The 18,422-nt window shown below is 43.8% G+C and overlaps 1 protein-coding gene across 5 annotated transcripts in view; it reads left to right on the top strand.

Moving 5' to 3' along the window:
* Positions 1 to 832: 832 nt before the first annotated feature.
* FAM166B (family with sequence similarity 166 member B) overlaps positions 833 to 18,422 on the top strand; it is a 19,394-nt gene continuing 1,804 nt past the window's right edge. The window contains exons 1-3 of one of the 5 annotated variants that reach the window (XM_008695174.2): positions 833 to 981; positions 2,824 to 2,901; positions 18,146 to 18,270. In XM_008695174.2, the coding sequence (XP_008693396.2) occupies positions 2,881 to 2,901; positions 18,146 to 18,270 (146 nt within the window). In that variant the 5' untranslated portion in view covers positions 833 to 981; positions 2,824 to 2,880. Of the gene's footprint in view, positions 982 to 2,823; positions 2,902 to 7,476; positions 7,496 to 15,835; positions 16,123 to 17,941; positions 18,271 to 18,422 lie in introns of those variants that run through there. The other 4 variants (XM_040631570.1, XM_040631568.1, XM_040631569.1 and 1 more) reach the window with 4 other exon arrangements.

Below are 18,422 nucleotides of genomic sequence, written 5' to 3'. Positions count from 1 at the left end.
TTCCCGGCCTCCGCTCTGGCTCAGCCTACCCATTTCCCAGGTCTCGACCCCTACACCTCTGGATTCCCTGACACCTTCTCCCCTCTCGGGAGGTTGTGATGCCTCAGGCCTGTATAGTGAGCCCGTGGCCAGCCCGTCCCAGGTGTGGCCCCACACCTCCTTACTCCATCCCGCCTCCCTCGAATAAAGTTCAAAGGAAAAGAGGAGTATCCGCCCGGTGACCACCCAGCCTGAACCTTCCTCTTACTCTTTCCTCCAAACTGCCCTATCTCTCTGCAGAAAAGCCTCCACCTGCCCGGAAGCCCCTCCTTCCGTGGGATCCCACCCCTCGGCAAAACCCCGCCCCTCCAGGAGCCCTTCCCTTCGGAGACCCCCCCCCACCCCTTCAGAGGAACCGTTCCTCAGTACGGTACTGCCGCCGTCGGTGTGTACCAGAACCCCTCAGTGCAACACCCCTCTGTCTGTTCCTCCCACACAATGAGACCCCCCCCCCAGAGTGACTCCGCCGGTCACTGTGACCCCTCCTCTCAACGTGACTCCTCCCCTCAGTGTGGCCCAGCCCTTATCAGTGTGACCCCTCTCAGAAGGTTCCGCCCTCCACCTCGTAGGAATCCAGAGTGCCCCCTCAGGCTGGAGGAGGAGCTGCAGCTGGCCTCTTTTAAGTCGGCGCTGGGCCCTGAATGCGCACGCACTGCGCACCCGCCTTACCCAACGCTTCCGGTTCTCCGCTGGCTCCTCCCCCCGGGCGTCGGTGAAATAGCCAATTATCGCCAGGGATGAGTGACGTCGCTCGATTCGACGGACGCCTCCGGGGCAAGCGTTTGCGGGCGGCAGTGAGCATCTCGCCACCTAGCGGCGGAATGGAGGGCGGCGGGAGTGGAAGCTGCAGGTCTCCGGAGGGAAACGCGTTGCGACAGTGCTTCAGGGAGGAAGGCTGAATTCTTTTCAAAAATTCTCGAGTACTGCATTTCTATTTTTGTGGTAAGATGGAAAGGAAATTTATACAAGCACAGTCTGCATCCATATGGGTGCTCGCCTTCTGACAAGTCCTGGCCTGTGTTTATGAGAGTTGGAGCTGAGTTCTATTTAGTTGTCCAGGGCTAATGAGTAGAGAAAAAGCGGTCTTAGATTTACAAACGGTGCCTTAGGGTGGAGAGAAGGCCGGAGAGAAGGCACGGGCACCGTGCAACAGAAGGTTTCGCACAGGTTTGGAGAGAGAATGGGAGAAATTCGCAGTCGTCCTAGAGCCAGGGGAGGCAGGCAAGTCTTGAGAACAACATATGCCTGGGCCTTATGCATCATATTCATTCTTCCAGAGTCAGTTTGGTCTCAGCAAAACAAACTCATTCATCACCTTAATGTTAGCATCCACTAATTAATTTGTAAGTTTGCTTTCCATAGTTGTATGAGATAAGCACTAGGAATTTATGCTTCATTTTGTTAAAATAATAGTACAATAGATAATTTAATCAAATATATCTGACCCTTTGAGAGTTACTATTGTTGGTGGTAGTAATTCCAAGCATAGGAACCAGGATCCTGTTGTAGAAAGATCACTGTGGTTGTCGTATGGAGGCAAGGAGATTGCCAATCCGTCAGTCAGGAGAGGGTGAGAGACTGAACTAGGATAGGGATAGTAGGGAAGGAGAGGAGGAAACATTCGACTAATATTGGAAAACTTGCTGATTGATTTAGTATCTAGAGTCAGTTCAATGGAGGGAAGGAGCATCAGCCAGGATAATTTTTTAATTTTTTTAAATTATTATTTTAATTATTTTTTTTTTTAAAAGATTTTCTTTGAGAGAGAGCACAAGTGGGGTAAGGAGCAGAGGGAGAAGCCGACTTAAGCAGGGGGAGGAGCCAAGAGAGGGAGAGGCAGACCTCCACTGAGCAGGGAGCCTGTGGTGGGGCTCCATCCTGAGGCTTGGGGATTATGACCTGAGTTGAAGGCAGATGCTTAACTGACTGAGCCACCCAGGCTCCCCAGGATTTTTTTTTTTTTTTTTAAGGATTTGAATTATTTGTTTGAGAGAGCAAGAGAGCACGAGTTGGGGGGCGTGCAGAGGGAGAAGGAGAAGCAGACTCTCTGCTGAGCAGGGAGCCTGATGTGGGGGCTCGATCCCAGGACCGGGAGATCATGACCTGAGCCTAAGGCAGATGCTTAACCGACTGAGCCACTCAGGTGCCCAGGCCAGGATCATTTTTAAATTTGAGCTTAGATGACTGGATGGTATCAGCTGAGATAAAGAAGCCAGGAGGAGGAAAGTTTGGGGGAAGACAGATGATTGCCATAAGAAAAGGGGTGATGATAAAGGAAACTATGAAGGTAGATGTCGCCATTCAAGTAGGGTGTATAGAGGGAGAAATGGGCTGACAAGAATCGGAACATCAACATTAAAAGGGTGGGGGGGCATCTGGGGGGCTCAGTCGGTTAAGTGTCTGTCTTCATCTCAGGTCATGATCCCGGGGTCCTGGGATGGAACCCCGTGTCAGGCTCCCTGCTCAGCGGGGAGTTTGTTTCTCCCTCTGCCCCTCTGCCTACTTGTGTGTTCACTCTTTCTCAAATAAATAAAATATAAAAGTAAATAAATAAATAAATGGGTGGGTGGATGAAGAGAATTCCATGAAGAAGACTGAGAAGAAACAAGGTGAAAAGATAGGAAGAGAATCTAGAGAGACTGGTGCCATGGAATCCAAGGAATGGGGAATTTAGGGAAAGTGGAATAATGAACAGCATTAAATAGTAGAGTGGGTCTGCTAAGATAAGTTTTCAGTATTCCTTAAGTTAGGCTATTAGAAGATCTTTTTGTTGTTGTTTTTCAGACTTTTATGATGGAAAAATGTCAAACATGAAAAGAAGAACAAGTAGAGAATAGAACAATGAACCCTTATTTATGTCGGGTAAGACCATTTGTGGAGACCCTTGTGCAAAATCACTTACCTGTGCCTCAGTTGTATTGTTGCCGTAAATGAGCTGGCTGAGGTGAAGGTACCTGCTTTCATGCACCTTCTATGCCAGTGATTCTCCAATGATCAATTCATGGTCAGTCTTGTTTCATATATACTCTATGCCCCTGCTGTCTCCCCCCACCTAATTATTTGGTGTATATTGCTAATACTATATCATTTCATCAACAAATATTTCAGTATGTCAACCTCTAAAAGATAAGGATTCTTCTTTATTTTTTTAAAAGGGGCGCCTGCGTGGCTCAGCTGTTAAGCGTCTGCCTTTGGCTCAGATCATGATACCAGGACCCTGAGATCGAGCCCTGCATCGAGCTCCCTGCTCAGCGGGAAGCCTGCTTCTCTCTCTCACACTCGCCTTGCTTGTGTTCCCTCTCTCGCTGTCTCTTTCTGTCAAATAAAATCTTTAAAAAAAAAAAGATTTTATTTATTTGCCAGAGAGAGAGACAGAGAGTGGAAGAGTATAGCAGGGGGAACAGCCGGCAGAGGGAGAAGCAGACTCCCTGCTGAGCAAGGAGCCCGATGCTGGACTTGATCCTAGAACCCTGAGATCATGATCTGAGCCAAAGGCAGACGCTTAACTGACTGAGCCACCCAGGCACCCCAGGAGTCTTCTTCTTCTTCTTTTTTTAAAGATTTTATTTATTTGACAGAAATGGAACACAAGCAGAGGGGAGGTGGAGAGGAAGAAGCAGGTCCTCGCCGAGCAGGGAGCCTGATGTGGGGCTCCCAGGACCTGGGATCCCAGGACCCTGTGATCATGACCTGAGCCAAAGGCAGACGCTTAACAGGCTGAGCCACCCCAGCTCCCCGCAGCCAGAAAATTCTTTATTGTTAGGGGGCTGTCCCTCGCCTCTACCCACTGCATGCCAGTAGCAGCTCTCCTAGTTGTGATACCAAAAATGTCTCTAGATATTGCCAGTTGTCCCCTGGGGGACAAAATTGTCCCTGAGAATCACTGCTCTGGTTTCATCAATGTAGGAGTTAGAAAATGATACTCATTCTTCTTTTTTTTTTTTTTAAGATTTTATTTATTTATTCGACAGAGAGAGAGACAGCCAGCGGGAGAGGGAACACAAGCAGGGGGAGTGGGAGAGGAAGAAGCAGGCCCACAGCGGAGGAGCCTGATGTGGGACTCGATCCCATAATGCCGGGATCACGCCCTGAGCCGAAGGCAGACGCTCAACCGCTGTGCCACCCAGGCGCCCCGGAGAGAGAGAATCTTAAGCAGGCTCCATGCTCAGTGCGGGGCCTCACACAGGGTTCAATCTCACAACCCTGAGATCATGACCTGAGCTGAAATCAAGAGTTGGATGCTTAACTGACTGAACCACCCAGGCACTCTGAGGATTTTTTAAAATAGTACCATTATGAACTCATAATTTAACACATGTATGATGTGTCTCAATTGTTAGCTGTTTTTATCATTTTTAAATTGTCCTGTTTTGGCCAGTGGGAATGAGTCCTTTTGACACAACCCTTAAGGTTTTTTGCTATTTGATTTGGTAAAATGTTCCAGGCTCATTTTGTGCACTCCTAGACTAGAGCTCGTATCAGCTATTTTTTCCAATGATTCATAGTTCCTTTTAGTTAGAAATGGTATTTAGAGACCACAGCCTGGCTACTAGGGATGTAAGATTACTTGGCCTTAGGAAGGGCAGTTTCATGAATATAGTTGATTACCTATTCTTCTCAAAACAGTCCTCTCTACCATCTCTTTATTATGAAAAATTTCAAACATGCAGAAAAGTTGAAGGAATGCATGGTGAATACCTGTATACCTTCATCTAGTCTCAACAATTGTTAACGTTTTGCTCTTTGTTCTGTGTCTCTCTCTCTAATGTGGTATACGATATATGAGCTGATAGAATATAATACATTTTTATTGTACCATTTGAAAGTAACTTGTAGGCATCATGGCACTTCATTAGCATTGTCTCCTAAGGCCATTTTCTGTGTAACCAAAATACCATCTCAAATTCCTTTCTTCATTTAATTTCTTGATTCTCCTCACATTTTATGGGCTCTTTCTTCTAGGTCTCTTTTGCTGATCTTCTACATCTTCCCGATCTCTAAACACTGACATACCCAGGGCTCCATCATTGGACCTCTGCTCTTCTTTCTACACACTTATGCGGCAGGTCATTTCATTAACTCCAAGGCTTTAAATACTGTTCATAGCTAATAACTCCCATTTTCTCTTCCACCTTTCCTCTGAACTCGGCTCCTATTTTCAGTTGCTTACTCATCAGCTCCAGTTGGATATCTTTTTTTTTTTTTTAAGATTTTATTTATTTGAGACAGAGAGAGAGTGTGCACAAGCTGGGGGAGGGGCAGAGGAAGAGGGATAAGCAGACTTCCCATGGAGTGGGGAGCCTGATGTGGAGCTCAATCCCAGGACCCTGAGATCATGACCTGAGCCAAAGTTAGACGCTCAACCAACTGAGCCACCCAGGTGCCCCATATCATCTTTTTTTTTTTTTTTTTAAGATTATTTATTTTAGAGAGAGAGTGCTCATGTGCTTGTGTTTGGGAGGGAAGGGGCAGAGAGAGAAAATCTCCAGCAGACTCTTCGCCGAGCATGGGAGCGGGACATGGGGCTCAATCCTATGACCCATGAGATGATGGCCTGGGCTGAAACCAAGAGTCGGACACTTAACAGACTGAGCCACCCAGGCGCCCCCTCTAGTTGGATATCTAACTGGCTTTTCAAAATCAGTGGGTACAAAGCAGAACTCTTGAATCTTGTACCTCTTTCCCAGCTTTTCTCTAAGGCTTTCCCATCTCAGTAAATCTAATCCATTAGGTGCTCAGGCAGGACAATTCAGAGTTATCCTTGACTTTTCTCTTTTTCTCTACCCTATATTCAGCATATCAACAAATTGCGTATGCTAAATGTTTGAAATCTATCCATATCTTGATCACTTCTGACATTTCCACTGCCTCTGACCCCATCTAAGCCACCTCTGCCTCTTGCCTGGATTTTTGCAGTAGTCTTCTTTTTGGTCTCTGTTTACGCCTCTGTCTCCCTACAGCCTCTTCTCTACCCAGCATCTAGAATACTCCTGCTTAAGGTGTAAGTCAGTTCATTTTCTCTCTCTGCTCAAAACCTCCATTATCTCATTCAGAATCAAATTCAAAATCTTTACTATCAGGATGCTTGGGTGACTCAGTTCGTTAAGCGTCTGCCTTTGGCTCAGGTCATGATCCCAGGGTCCTGGGATTGAGTCCTGCATCAGGCTCCTTGCTCAGTGGGGAACCTGCTTCTCCCTCTGTGTGCTGCTCCCCGTTTGTGCTCTCTCTCCCTCTCCCTCCCTCACTCTCTGACAAATAAATAAATTAAAAAAAACCCATAAAACAAAAAATACAAAATCTTTACTATGGTTTTTTTCTAATATTTATATCTTTGATTTCTGTTATTTTGCTTGAGACCTTCAGTATAGTATTGAGTGAAGTAATGGCAGTAGACGCTTGTATCTTGTTCCTGATCTTTAAAAGAATGTTTTTGATTTTTCACTATTAAGTTTCATGTTTACCGTGGGGTTTTTTGTAGCTATGTATACCAGTTAGCTCTTACCACAAAAGCGGCATGTAACTAATCATATCAAAACCCAGTGGCATAGGGATACCTGGGTGGCACAGTCAATTAAGCATCCAAATCTTGATTTTGGCTCCGGTCATGATCTCCGGGTCCTGGGATTGAGTCCTGTGACGGGCTTCCCACTCAGCAGGGAGTCTCCTTGTCTCCCTCTCCCTCTACTCTTCCCCCTGCTTGCACTCTCTCTCTCTCTAAAATAAGTAAATAAATCTTTAAAAAATTTTTTTGAGAGAGAGAAAGTACAAGCAGGGGGAAGGGCAGAGGGGGAGAGAGAGAGAATCTCAAGCAGGCTCCACGCTTAGTGCAGAGCCCAATGAGGGGCTCGATCTCAGGACCCTGAGATCATGTCCTGAGCCAAAATCAAGAGTTGGATGCTCAACCAACTGAGCCACCCAGGGGCCCCAGTAAATAAATCTTAAAAAAAAAAAAAAACAACCAAAAACCCGGTGGCACAAAACAATTACTAATTCTCCTAAATCCATGGGTTGACTGGGGTCAGCATTCTAAACTAGGATTGGCTAGCATGTTTTGCTGTGTGCCATTTGTCTCTCTTCCTGGGACCAGCTGGATAGCCTGGGCATTTTCTTCTCATGGCGATGGAAGAAATGTAAGACGACAAGTACGGTTTTGCAACTGCTTTCATGTCTGTAGGTCATAACATGTCTGTCAAAATTCCCGTGGCCAAAGCAAGTCATATGGCAAAGCCCAAAGTATACTCTGTCTATAGTGGGGATGGTAGGCAGGGAGAAAAGATTTCTAAACAATGATATAGTATATTAATTAATTTTCTAAAATTAAACTAACTTTGCATTTATAGAATAAACCTAACTTGATCTTGATTTTTTTTTTTTCTTCTTTTCCTTCCCCTCTTCCCCCTCCTCCTCTCTCTCCTTCTTCTCCTCTTGCATTATTAGATTTGGGTTGCTTTTTTGGGTATTCTACAATTTTATCTTTTATCAGTTTTATATTGAAATATAATTGAAATACCATATAACTCACCCATTTAAAGTATAAAATTCGGGGGTGCCTGGATGGCTCAGTTGTTAAGCATCTACCTTTGGCCCAGGGCGTGATCCCAGAGTTCTGGGATCAAGCCCCACATTAGGCTCCTCCGCTGGGAGCCTGCTTCTTCCTCTCCCACTCCCCCTGCTTGTGTTCCCTCTCTCGCTGGCTATCTCTCTGCCAAATAAATAAATAAAGTCTTAAAAAAAAAAGTATAAAATTCAGTGGTTTTTGTCGTATTCACTGAATTTTGCAACTATCATCACAATCCATTCTAGAATATTTTCATCATCCCAAGAAGGAACCTCATGTCCATTGGCAGTCACTCCCTATATCCCCCCCCCGCCCACCCCAACTCCTTTACCCATAGTCCTAGGCAACCATTAGTTAACTTTCTCATTGTATAAATTTGCCTCTTCTGGACATTTCATATATGGAATCATGCAACAGATGGGCTCTTGTATCTTGCTTTCACTCAGCATAGTGTTTTCAAGGTTCGTCCATGTGATAGCATGTATCAGTACTTCATTCTTCTCTTTTCTTGGCAAATAATATTCCATTGTGTGAATGTACTGTGTTTATCTGTTCATCCGCTGATTGTCATTTGGGTTGTTTCCACTGTTTGGCTCTTATGAATGATGCTCCTATGAACACTCACGTGCGGGTTTTTGTGTGGACACACATTTTCATTGCCTCATGTTCCTTTTTATTATTTTTTTATTTTTTTATTTTTATTTATTTTTTTTTAAAGATTTTATTTATTTATTTGACAGAGATAGAGACAGCCAGCGAGAGAGGGAACACAAGCAGGGGGAGTGGGAGAGGAAGAAGCAGGCTCACAGCAGAGGAGCCTGATGTGGGGCTCGATCCCACAACGCCGGATCACGCCCTGAGCCGAAGGCAGACGCTTAACCGCTGTGCCACCCAGGTGCCCCATGATTTTTTTTTTTAAAGACTTTATTTAACAGAGAGAGACAGCCATCGAGAGAGGGAACACAAGCACGGGGAGTGGGAGAGGAAGAAGCAGGCTCCCAGCAGAGGAACCTGATGTGGGGCTCGATCCCATAACGCCGGGATCACGCCCTGAGCCGAAGGCAGACGCTTAACGACTGAGCCACCCAGGTGCCCCTCCTTTTGATGTGTTTTGTTCCTCTGTTACTCCTTTACTACCTTTGTTGGTTTAAACCAGTATTTTTTAGCATGTAATTCTAGTTTTCATATTTTTTAAAACATATTTTAGTTACTTTCTTAGGGGTTGCTCTAGGGATTACAATCTAGTCAAATTGTTGGAAGGCAAACACACAGTTGCCTCAGCCTTATGTAGTTGATTTGCTTTGGGTAATCCTCGGAAGAACACTTGGATATTCTGGAGTCCCCCAGCATGACATCTAACTGGTCGTGCTGGCTAAAGCTATTCGTATTTGAATTTATTTTCCGTGTAATAAGCCATCTTACACTACTCTTATTCTCATTGTTTTTCAGTGGCTTCTTAGGGTTTTGTAGCTAAGCAGATAAATATTTTCTTCTTTTCCAACACTGATGGTTCTTATTACTTATTTTTCTTTCACGTACTGTCTAGACTATCTAGAGTGATGTTGAGTAGTAAAGGTAATAGAGATTGGCCTTGTCTTGGTTCTGACTTTTGTAAGATTGCCTGAAGTGAAGGACTATCAACTCCATATGCTGGCATCCATCTTATGCCCACGGCCAACATAGCTAATCCTTAGGACTTTTTTCTGCTAAGCCACAACCCTTTTTCAGAAACCTCACAGTAACATTCCCCTAAGTGACTAGTTAACTGGATTTGGTACAATGAATGAGATCTGTTTGCCGATTCTGGCCCTGGCTTTTCTCTTTGATGTAGTTTGATATTGGCTGTTCATTGCAAATATTCTTTTTCATGTTTCTATTCCTGGTTTACTAAAAAGCCTTTTAAAAATCACAAATGGATATTTAATTTCCTAAAAGAGTTCCCCAGGGTCTGTGAGTGATGAAATGGCTATTCCTTTGGTTTATTCGTTTTAACTACATTGATAGATTTTCTAGTTCAATCACTGCTGTAGTCCCAGAAACCTACTAATCTTAACGTGTAGTATTCCTTTACAATATTGCTAGATTTTGTTTAGTTCCTATTATGTGCCAGATAGCTGTGCTGCATGCTAGAGAGACACTGTGAACAAGATAGACAGATACATATCTGCCCGTATTTGGCTCTCAATTCAGGGGTAACAAAGAGAGAACACGTGCCAGCTCTCCCTCATGCTGAGCCTTTGGCAGAAACCACTCAAGATACGCTGTCTTGCGGAGCCTTGAGAAGCCCCGGAAAGAGGGCTGTGATCATTTAGTGGTATCTTCCACCAGACTGGAGGAGAGCAGACAAGCATCATGCTATTTGCTATCCCTGGTTTGATGTTTTATTTAGAATTTTTCATCTGTATAACTTGTGTGAGGTTGTTAGGTCTTGAGTATGTCAGGTCTTGAATTAAGTTAATACTGATTTGGTAAATTAAGTGTGTTGTGGGTCTTTGGGTAGGGGGCATCTATTTGGCCACTTTTTCATGTTCTTCTGTGGCTATTATTTTATTCGGATGTTCTGTATCATTTTGGGTTGATTTTGATTTATATTTTCTCAGACAATTTTAATTGCACTGAAACTTTTTGGTTTAGTTACATGGAATTTCACATATTATTCTTTTATAATTAAAAAAAAAATTCCTGTGTACCTGTGTTTTTAGCCACTTCCTCATGCCACTGGTGGGGAGGGGCATTGTATAGTCTTTGCTCTAGGCTAGCTGTGCCAGTAGTTTGCTGACTATGTTGTCTTTTTTTTTTTTTTAAACAGTTCTTAAAAAATAATTTCTATTGTTTTTCTGGTTTCTGGTTTATTGGTGTCTATTGTTAGCTTCACAAAATTTTCCTCCTCTTTTCCTTAGCTTATGATGTGCCTCTTTTTCTAGCTTCTTGAGTTGACTGCTTATTTATTAGCTAATTTAGTTAGTTTTTTTTAGACTTGTTTACCTGGCCAGGCTGTCTGCAGTCTGTTCTGCAGAGGTCCTCACAGCCTGCGGCACGTGACCTCCTGGCCTCCCTCGGCATGGCTGACCGGTCAGGGCAGCCACCTCATCTGCTGTGAGGCCAGGCTTTGGAGAGACAGGTATCAGTGTTCATCTGTATCTGCCTCTCCTTTCTTCCTGGGCACATGGAATCTTATACTTCTGAGCTGTAAAATGTTAACAACTGGTAAATCTTGGTAAAGGTTATATTTTTATTGCGATTTTTCTGTAGGTTTTTTTTTTCCAAATTAAAAAGTTAAAAAAATTATATACCAGGAACCTAATTCTCAGAATAACCTGGATGGGGCCAGCCATGAATATTTTTAAAAAAACACTCTACGTAATTCTGAAGCACGTCCCTGCTTAAGAAATCACTGTTACGGAGATGGTGGGGGAAGAGGAGCTCATTTCCCAATGAGCCACATGCACACTGAAGTTATGAGGGAATAGAAACTAATAGTGGCAGGTAAATCCATCTGGGAAGGGGAGAGACAGAGAGCTTGTGGAGCAAGAGAGAGAATGAGGGGAGGAGAGAGAGAGAAGTGAGCAGATTCACAGAGAGAAGCATGTGGTCCCAGGGAGAAGAGTGAAAAAAAGGCCTTCGCTCCTCTCAGCTTTCAAGGTCCTCAATTCCAGTTTCCACGAGGCCAGGCTACAAAGCAGGCTGTATAATTCTTGCCTTGCGTACCCACGCAATCGAATTCATCTCTAAGATAATCCCTCTTCCTCTCATTCTTGACCCTGTTCCTGTACTTGGGCCAGGAAAGTAGGCAGTTGTTTCTGGTCACAAACCCCGCTCCCACTGGAATGTTTGTTGTGATGTTACTGACAGTGTATTAGGTGCCAGCAACTACTCTGCTTTATATTAGCATTTAAGTTAATGCTTACAGTATTACTATTCCCATTTTATAGAAGAGGGGAAAAAGAGATCCAGAGAGGTTTACCAGTTTACCCAAGGTCGTACAGCTAGTGAGAGATCCAGAATCAAGCCTATGTCCTTAGTCATGATGTCAGTATGCACTCAAGGCTAAAAATTGCCTCTGAAGGGGCATCTGGGTGGCTCTGTTGGTTAAGTGTCGGATTCTGGGTTTCCGCTCAGGTCATGATCTCAGGGTCCTGGGATGGAGCCCTGAATTTGACTCCTCTCTCAGCAGGGAGTCTGCTTAAGATTCTCTCCCTCTCTCTCCGCCCCTCACCCTGCTTGCTCACTCTCTCTCAAGTAATCTTTAAAAAAAAAATTTGCCTCTGAATTCAGCTTTGATGAATTCTCATGTTATTTATCTCTGAATGATGGTGCATAATCATACTTTTTTTCTTTGCTCCAAGAATTATTTAAGACTTTTCAAAAAAGATTTTATTTATTTATCTGAGAGAGAGAGAGAGATTGCAGGAGAGAGCACTGAGCTGGGAGGAGAGGGAGAAGCAGGGAGCCTGATGGCAGGACTTGATCCCAGGAGCCTGGGATCATGACCTGAGCCCAAGGCAGATGCTTAACTGAGCCACCCAGGCACCCCAAGAAGGCATTTTAAAAATGTGTTAGGGGTGCCTGGCTGGCTCAGTTGGTGGAGCATGACTCTTGATCTCAGGGTCGTGAGTTCAAGCCCCACACCAGGGTGGAACCTACTTAAAATAAATTTTAAAAAATGTCTTAGTGTTTCTTTTCTTTGTTTAACTTAATTTTTATTTTTCATTTACAGATTTATTGTGTTTGTGTGAGTAAATGTGGCTTGATTATTTTGTGCTTGTTGGAATTTTTGAGGTTTTTCTTTGTGGCCAGTTATAAGGTAGGTTTTGTTGTTGTTGTTGTTGTTGTTTTTAATGTAGGCTCCATGCCCAGCGTGGAGCCCAATGTGGGGCTTGAACTCACGACCCTGAGATCAAGACCTGAGATGAAATCAAAGGTCAGATGCTTTAACTGACTGAGCCACCCAGGTGCCCCATAAGGTAATTTGTTTTTGTTTAAATCTCCATTGTGGCATTTATTGTGTTTTGACTTTCTCTGTACCTGTGTCTCTTCTTTAAAGATGTAACATCACTGAGATCAGGAGTTATATCTAATTCATCTATTCATCTCTGTATTGACCAGAAGGTAACTGCCTGGCAGAGAAGTTCAATTAAAGTTAGTGAACTGAATAAATTAATGTTGATCCTTGTGGATTTGAAGAATATTATACATGTAAAAAGGCCAGGAGACTGTGACATTTCCTTTGCTTTGATCCATCCTCTGTGCTCAGAGCAGTGATATCCAGATAGTGGCCTATTTTCAGGAAAACTTACAGTTGAGTAAGATTCAATTGGAGCTGCATCCTAGGAGGAAAATGCACATTTTAAAGATCACTGAAACTGTATGGAACTTTTACAGATGTAGTTGCATTTTAGAAATGACTCTGAAAGCATGTCGAAGTTTCTGTTATTTTTTTGAAAAAAAAATTTTTTAAAGCCTATTAAACATTTGCACCGACAAATAGAGAAGGGAGTTAGAACTGGAAAGGGTCTTTTTTCCTTCCTTCCTTTTCTTTTTTAAGATTTTAAGTAATCTCCACACTTAACATGGGGCTCAAACTCACAACCCTCAGATCCAGAATTCCATGTTCCACCAAATGAGCCAACCAGGTGCCCCAGGACTAGGAGTCTTAATACCCATCCAGTGCGTCTCTTTCATTTTATACATGTGGCTCAAAGACTTGAAGTGATTCACCCAAGCCTGTACTATTAGTGCCATGCTCTAGTCAGGACTAGACTATATGACCAGTTTTTAAAGTCCCCTGGGTGTATAGCTAATAAATCATCCTTATTCAGATTCTGGTATTCCTTCTTAGTATTTTGACTTCTTGAGTTACTTAAAACAAAAGAGTATTAAAATCTACCTGTCAATACCACTGTTTCTGGTCATTTCTACTTGGATTCCTCCCATCCCCACCCTACCACTTGGATGTCAAATGCCCAGATTTGGATTATCATAATCCTTGGTTTATGATATAGTCTCATCATTGGTCCAGCTTTATTTACTAATGTATAATAACAAGCATTTATGAAGCCACTATCCCAAAAACTGAGACCTTGACAATAACGTACATCTAACTGTGTGGTCTCTCCTCCCATTTGTCTCACTCTCTGTAGGCAGGCATCTGAAACTCATGCTCATCGTTACCTCGCTTTCCTTTTCATGTCGTTTTATTGCAGCTCTCCCTGCGTGCTTCTTTTTGCCCATTTCACCCCTCCCCCCTGGCAACCACCACTTTGTTCTCTATATTTATGAGCCTGTTTCTGTTTGTTCATTCGTTTTGTTTTTTAGATTCTACATATAAGGGAAATCATGTGGCATTTGTCATTCTCGGTCTGACTTACTTCACTTAGCATAATCCCTCTGGGTCCATCCAGATTTTTGCAAATGACAAGATTTCATTCTTCTTTTATGGCTGAGTAATATTCCATTGTGTATGGACCACATCTTCTTTATCCAGTCATCTGTTGAGGGACACTTAGGTTGCTTCCATATCTTGGCTATTGTAAATAATGCTGCAATGAACATAGATGGGGTGCAGGTATCTTCTGAATTAATATTTTCATTTTCTTCAGGTAAATACCCAGAAGTGGAATTGTTGAATCATTGTATCTATTTTAATTTAAAAAGGTTTTGTGTTGTATGTAATCATTTGGAGTTTATTCTTTTCACATCTTGTTTCACTTTTGGTGGTCTCTTATCTGAGAAATTTTTTTCAAGGGCCCCATGATTTTTTAATTCATCTTCATTAAGGAGATTTATGCTTGCCCAGTAATGTCTTACAATCAAATGACTGATCTGGGATCCATCTGAAACCTTTTTTGGGTAAATATTCTGATGGATTTTTAAAAATTGAGGTATAGTTGACATATAACATTAATTTCAGGTGTACAACATAATGATTTGATATTTGTACTTATATGAAATTTTACAGCAATTCCTGGTCAGGATCAAAAGCAGAATGACAGTTATAGACTGCTGTTTTGGAGACCTAACACACTGTGTGGAACGGTCAAGGCACTGATGTGGCTTTCCAAACTGGACCCTCATTTTGTGAGCAGGTGTAATCCCAGTGAAACCTCTCCACCAGCACTGGCTGTGCAGCTCCCATGAGGAGCGAGCTGGGGTTGCGTTGCCATGATGACCGTCCCCTGGAATCGGGGGCACAGAGGCAGTGAACCATCCTGTGGACCCCTCAGCTAGTTCTTTCACTTCCTTCCCAGGTTAGAACACTTTTCTGATCTTCAGGAACTTAGAAATACTGTTTACACAGATGGAAAGAACAATAGTAACAGCCCATTTCACCAAGAGGAGTGGACAGTTTCTTCACAAACACAAATCTAAGACTCACTGTAACCTGTTTCCTAACTTGTATTAATCCACACACTGATCCTAACTGCCACGGTTGGTTCTGCAGAATTTGTTCCAGCCTCTACGTTCTAATCTGTATCTCACCTTCACATTTTAACCTTTCAACTTCTCAGCTTCACACGCTTTCCCCTAACCCCCCAACCTCTGTTATTGTCCTCAGCTCTTTTCCTTTCTCCCATTCCCACCAAATTCCAACCAAACACTGTGAATTGCTATTTATTTAGCACTTAACATCAGCTAGACACTGGGGCCAATTGCTCTTTATGTATCATCTTGTGCTACTGTTTTGTCCTGCTGTTTTGTCCTACTCAATGAAGTAGTAACGTTAGTGTCTTCATTTTATGGATGAGACTGAGGCTTGAGGAGATGAATTTGGCCAAGGTCTGTATCTCCAGGGAAGCTAGGATTTGAACTAGTTTTTGTTGTTTTTATTTTTATGTTATGCTACCTTGAGCTCCAAATAAAAGAAAACTTAAATTGGCTTTAACAATAATGAAATTATTTCATATAAAAAGGTTGGTTAGTTCAGTAGCTCATCAAGGACCCGTGCCTTTCTACTCTACTATCCATCCTTGCTGTATTCAGGCTTTGTCCCCAGGTTAGCCTAGCTTTCCACAAGGTTTCATGATGCCTACCGAAGTTCTGTCGTCATGTCCATAGAACTTCTAGAGGCAGGAAAGGGCACCATTCCTTCTTGTCCACCTCTCTGTCTCTAATTTGTCATGCATTAAAAAAAAAAAAGATTTATCTTTTTTTTATCGGAGGGGCAGGAGGAGAGGGACAGAGAATCTTAAGCAAACTCTGTGCTGAGCCTGGAGCCTGATGCAGGGCCCCATCTCACGACCCTGAGATCATGACCTAAGCCGAAATGAAGAGTCAGACATTTAACCGACTGAGCCACACAGGTGTCCCTGTCATGCATCTTTTTAAAGAGCATTCTAAGTTGCTTACTTTTCTTAGGGCCCTCTCTTATCCTGGCAGACTTCCCTTTATTGTCCAGAATGCCGTAAGCCTGTGCCTCACTAATCATCGGCAAGAGGAGTAGGACACTATGATTCATCAGGACTCGTTCCCAGGGCTGGCTCCAAGCTTCCCCGAAGCTCCTGGCTGCTCCACAGAACAAAATCAAGGTTCTGTTAAAATGGGAGATGAGGGTAGGGGAATGGGTATTCAGTGTGCAACCAGTAGTGTCTGTTACAGAATCCAAAAGTCCAGTTTGTTAACCTTTCCACACTGCTGCTTTTCTGGGTTCTCCCCTCACTTCCCATCCCCATCTAGCGTATTTCCTTAACAGTGAGCCAAGTCTACAACCCTAGCTCTACATGACACATACCAAGGCCGTCCTTGGCAGAACAGTGAGGACCATGAAATGTATTCCTTGGGGCCCAGTGCTCCTGTGCAATCCACAGGTTAGGGACGCGTGCTTTGTCAGCCTGGGCATGTCAGACTCAGGTGGGGAGAAGAGCAGAGGCTCTGCCTCCTGAAAGGGGGACTGGCTTGACCCCGACTCAGCCCCAGAGCTGAGTTCCATTCATGCTCCCCCTTCTCTGAGAGCTCTTCTTTCTGGCCTACTTCTCTGCTCTGAGTTTTTTTCCTTTTCTTTCTTTTCTTTCCTTTTTCCTTTTCTTTTTCTTTCTCTTCTTTCTCCTTTCTTTCTTTTTCTTCTTTTTCTTTCCTTCCTTTCCTCCCTCCCTTTTTTCCTTCCTTCCTTTCCTCCCTCCCTTTTTTCCTTCCTCCCTCCCTTCCTTCTTCTTCCCTTTCTTTTTAAAGTAGCTAGTGTGGGGCTTGAACTCACAACCCTGAGATCAAGAGTTGCATGCTCTACCAATTGAGTCAGCCAGGAACTTCCTGAATTGTTTTCTTAACGAATTCTTATTTGTCCCCTAGTCTTTTTTTAAATTTTAATTTATTTATTTGACAGAGAGAATAAGCACAAGTAGGGGGAGTAACAGGCATAGTGAGAGGGAGAGGGAGAGGGAGAGGGAGAGGGAGAAGCAGGCTCCCCGCCAAGCAGGGAGCCTGATGCAGGGCTCGATCCCAGGACTCTGGGGTCATGACTGAGCCAAAGGCAGATGCTTAACGTCTGTTAAGGCACCCCTGTCCCCTGGAACATTACCATCATTATCTCTTTTGCTTGAACTCCCACGGTAGAAAACCCATACCCACTGAATTTGGTTATAGTCACAGGTTTCCCATGTGTGTTAGAAGCTTAGAGAAAATATTAGACAATAGGGAAGAGAATTAAGTTTTAGTAGCTGAATGCCAGGTGCTGGGGTAAATTCTTTTCCACACTGACTTTATCCTTACCAGCACCCTGGTAGGTTAGGTTACTTTAACCTTCATGTTTGGGTTTAGGGAATTCACGTTCAGATGTTAAGTCGCCTGCTCAGACAAGGTACAGTTGGCTCGAGGCCACAAGCTAGTAGGGGACCATGACAGTGTGGCCTCAGGCCCATGATCTTTCCCCTCTACCCCCCCCCCCCCCGCTTCTGAATTCATGGTCTTTGCTGGTACAAAACACATTTGTATATATTCATTCGAGCCTCACAACAGTAGCAGGGTGAGTCCTGGTATCTTCATTTTGTAAAAGGCTCAGAGACACTAAATGACTTGCCCGAAGTCATGCGGAGCGGAGCTTAGCTTTTCTGACTACAGAATATTCCTAGCAGAGCATGGCATTATTTGTTGAATGATAATCCAGATTATGGTGGGTATTCAGTAAATAATTCTTGACAAATTAAAATGATTAAAAAGAAACTTAATGCCACTGCTTAGAGGTCTCTAGGTTCCTTTTTCTCCGTGTCACCTCCCCTCTGGGATCCCCTTAAAGACCCTTTTTTCCCAGGAATTCCATCACTTTCAATCAACACTCACAAAGAAGGAAGGGTCCTCTTTTAAGATAGAGCTGAATGGACCTAACAGTTTTTGATCTCTCCCCTCCCACCTTAGGGCTTCCTTCGCTCCCTGGAACGGGGAGGCCACACTCAGACTTCTCCCTACCCCCATGCGGTCGACTGCATTTGTTCTGGAGTAGGCCAACCAGTGAGCCCCTGTTCTGTTCTGAGGGACTTGGCCCTGGCAGTTACCTCACTCATGCCTCCTCCCCTCTCCCCTCCCTTGGCACCGCCTCCTGCCTCTGGCTCCGCCCCACAGCCCTGGACACAGTACACACAGCCTAGAGCTTCGGCTCCAAGGGAAACAAAAGGAACTGCCTGGATTCTCATGGCCAGCACCTTCCTACCAGGGCTGAACCCTCAGAACCCTCATTATATCCCAGGGTAAGACTCTACCCAGAGCACACCTCTGCTTGCTTCTGGGGATGGGGTATAAGGACATGGGAGTTGTGCCACCTAGGGCTTGGGGGTCAATAGACAAACTGGTATGTAGGCCTAGGGTTGAGATATTCACAGTGTTGTGTGGAAAAGGAAGA

The sequence above is a fragment of the Ursus maritimus genome, unplaced genomic scaffold, assembly GCF_017311325.1.
Source record: "Ursus maritimus isolate PB19 unplaced genomic scaffold, ASM1731132v1 scaffold_17, whole genome shotgun sequence".
Lineage (NCBI taxonomy): Eukaryota > Metazoa > Chordata > Mammalia > Carnivora > Ursidae > Ursus > Ursus maritimus.
Note: the sequence above shows the minus strand (reverse complement) of the source record. Positions and strands in the feature narration are given on the sequence as shown.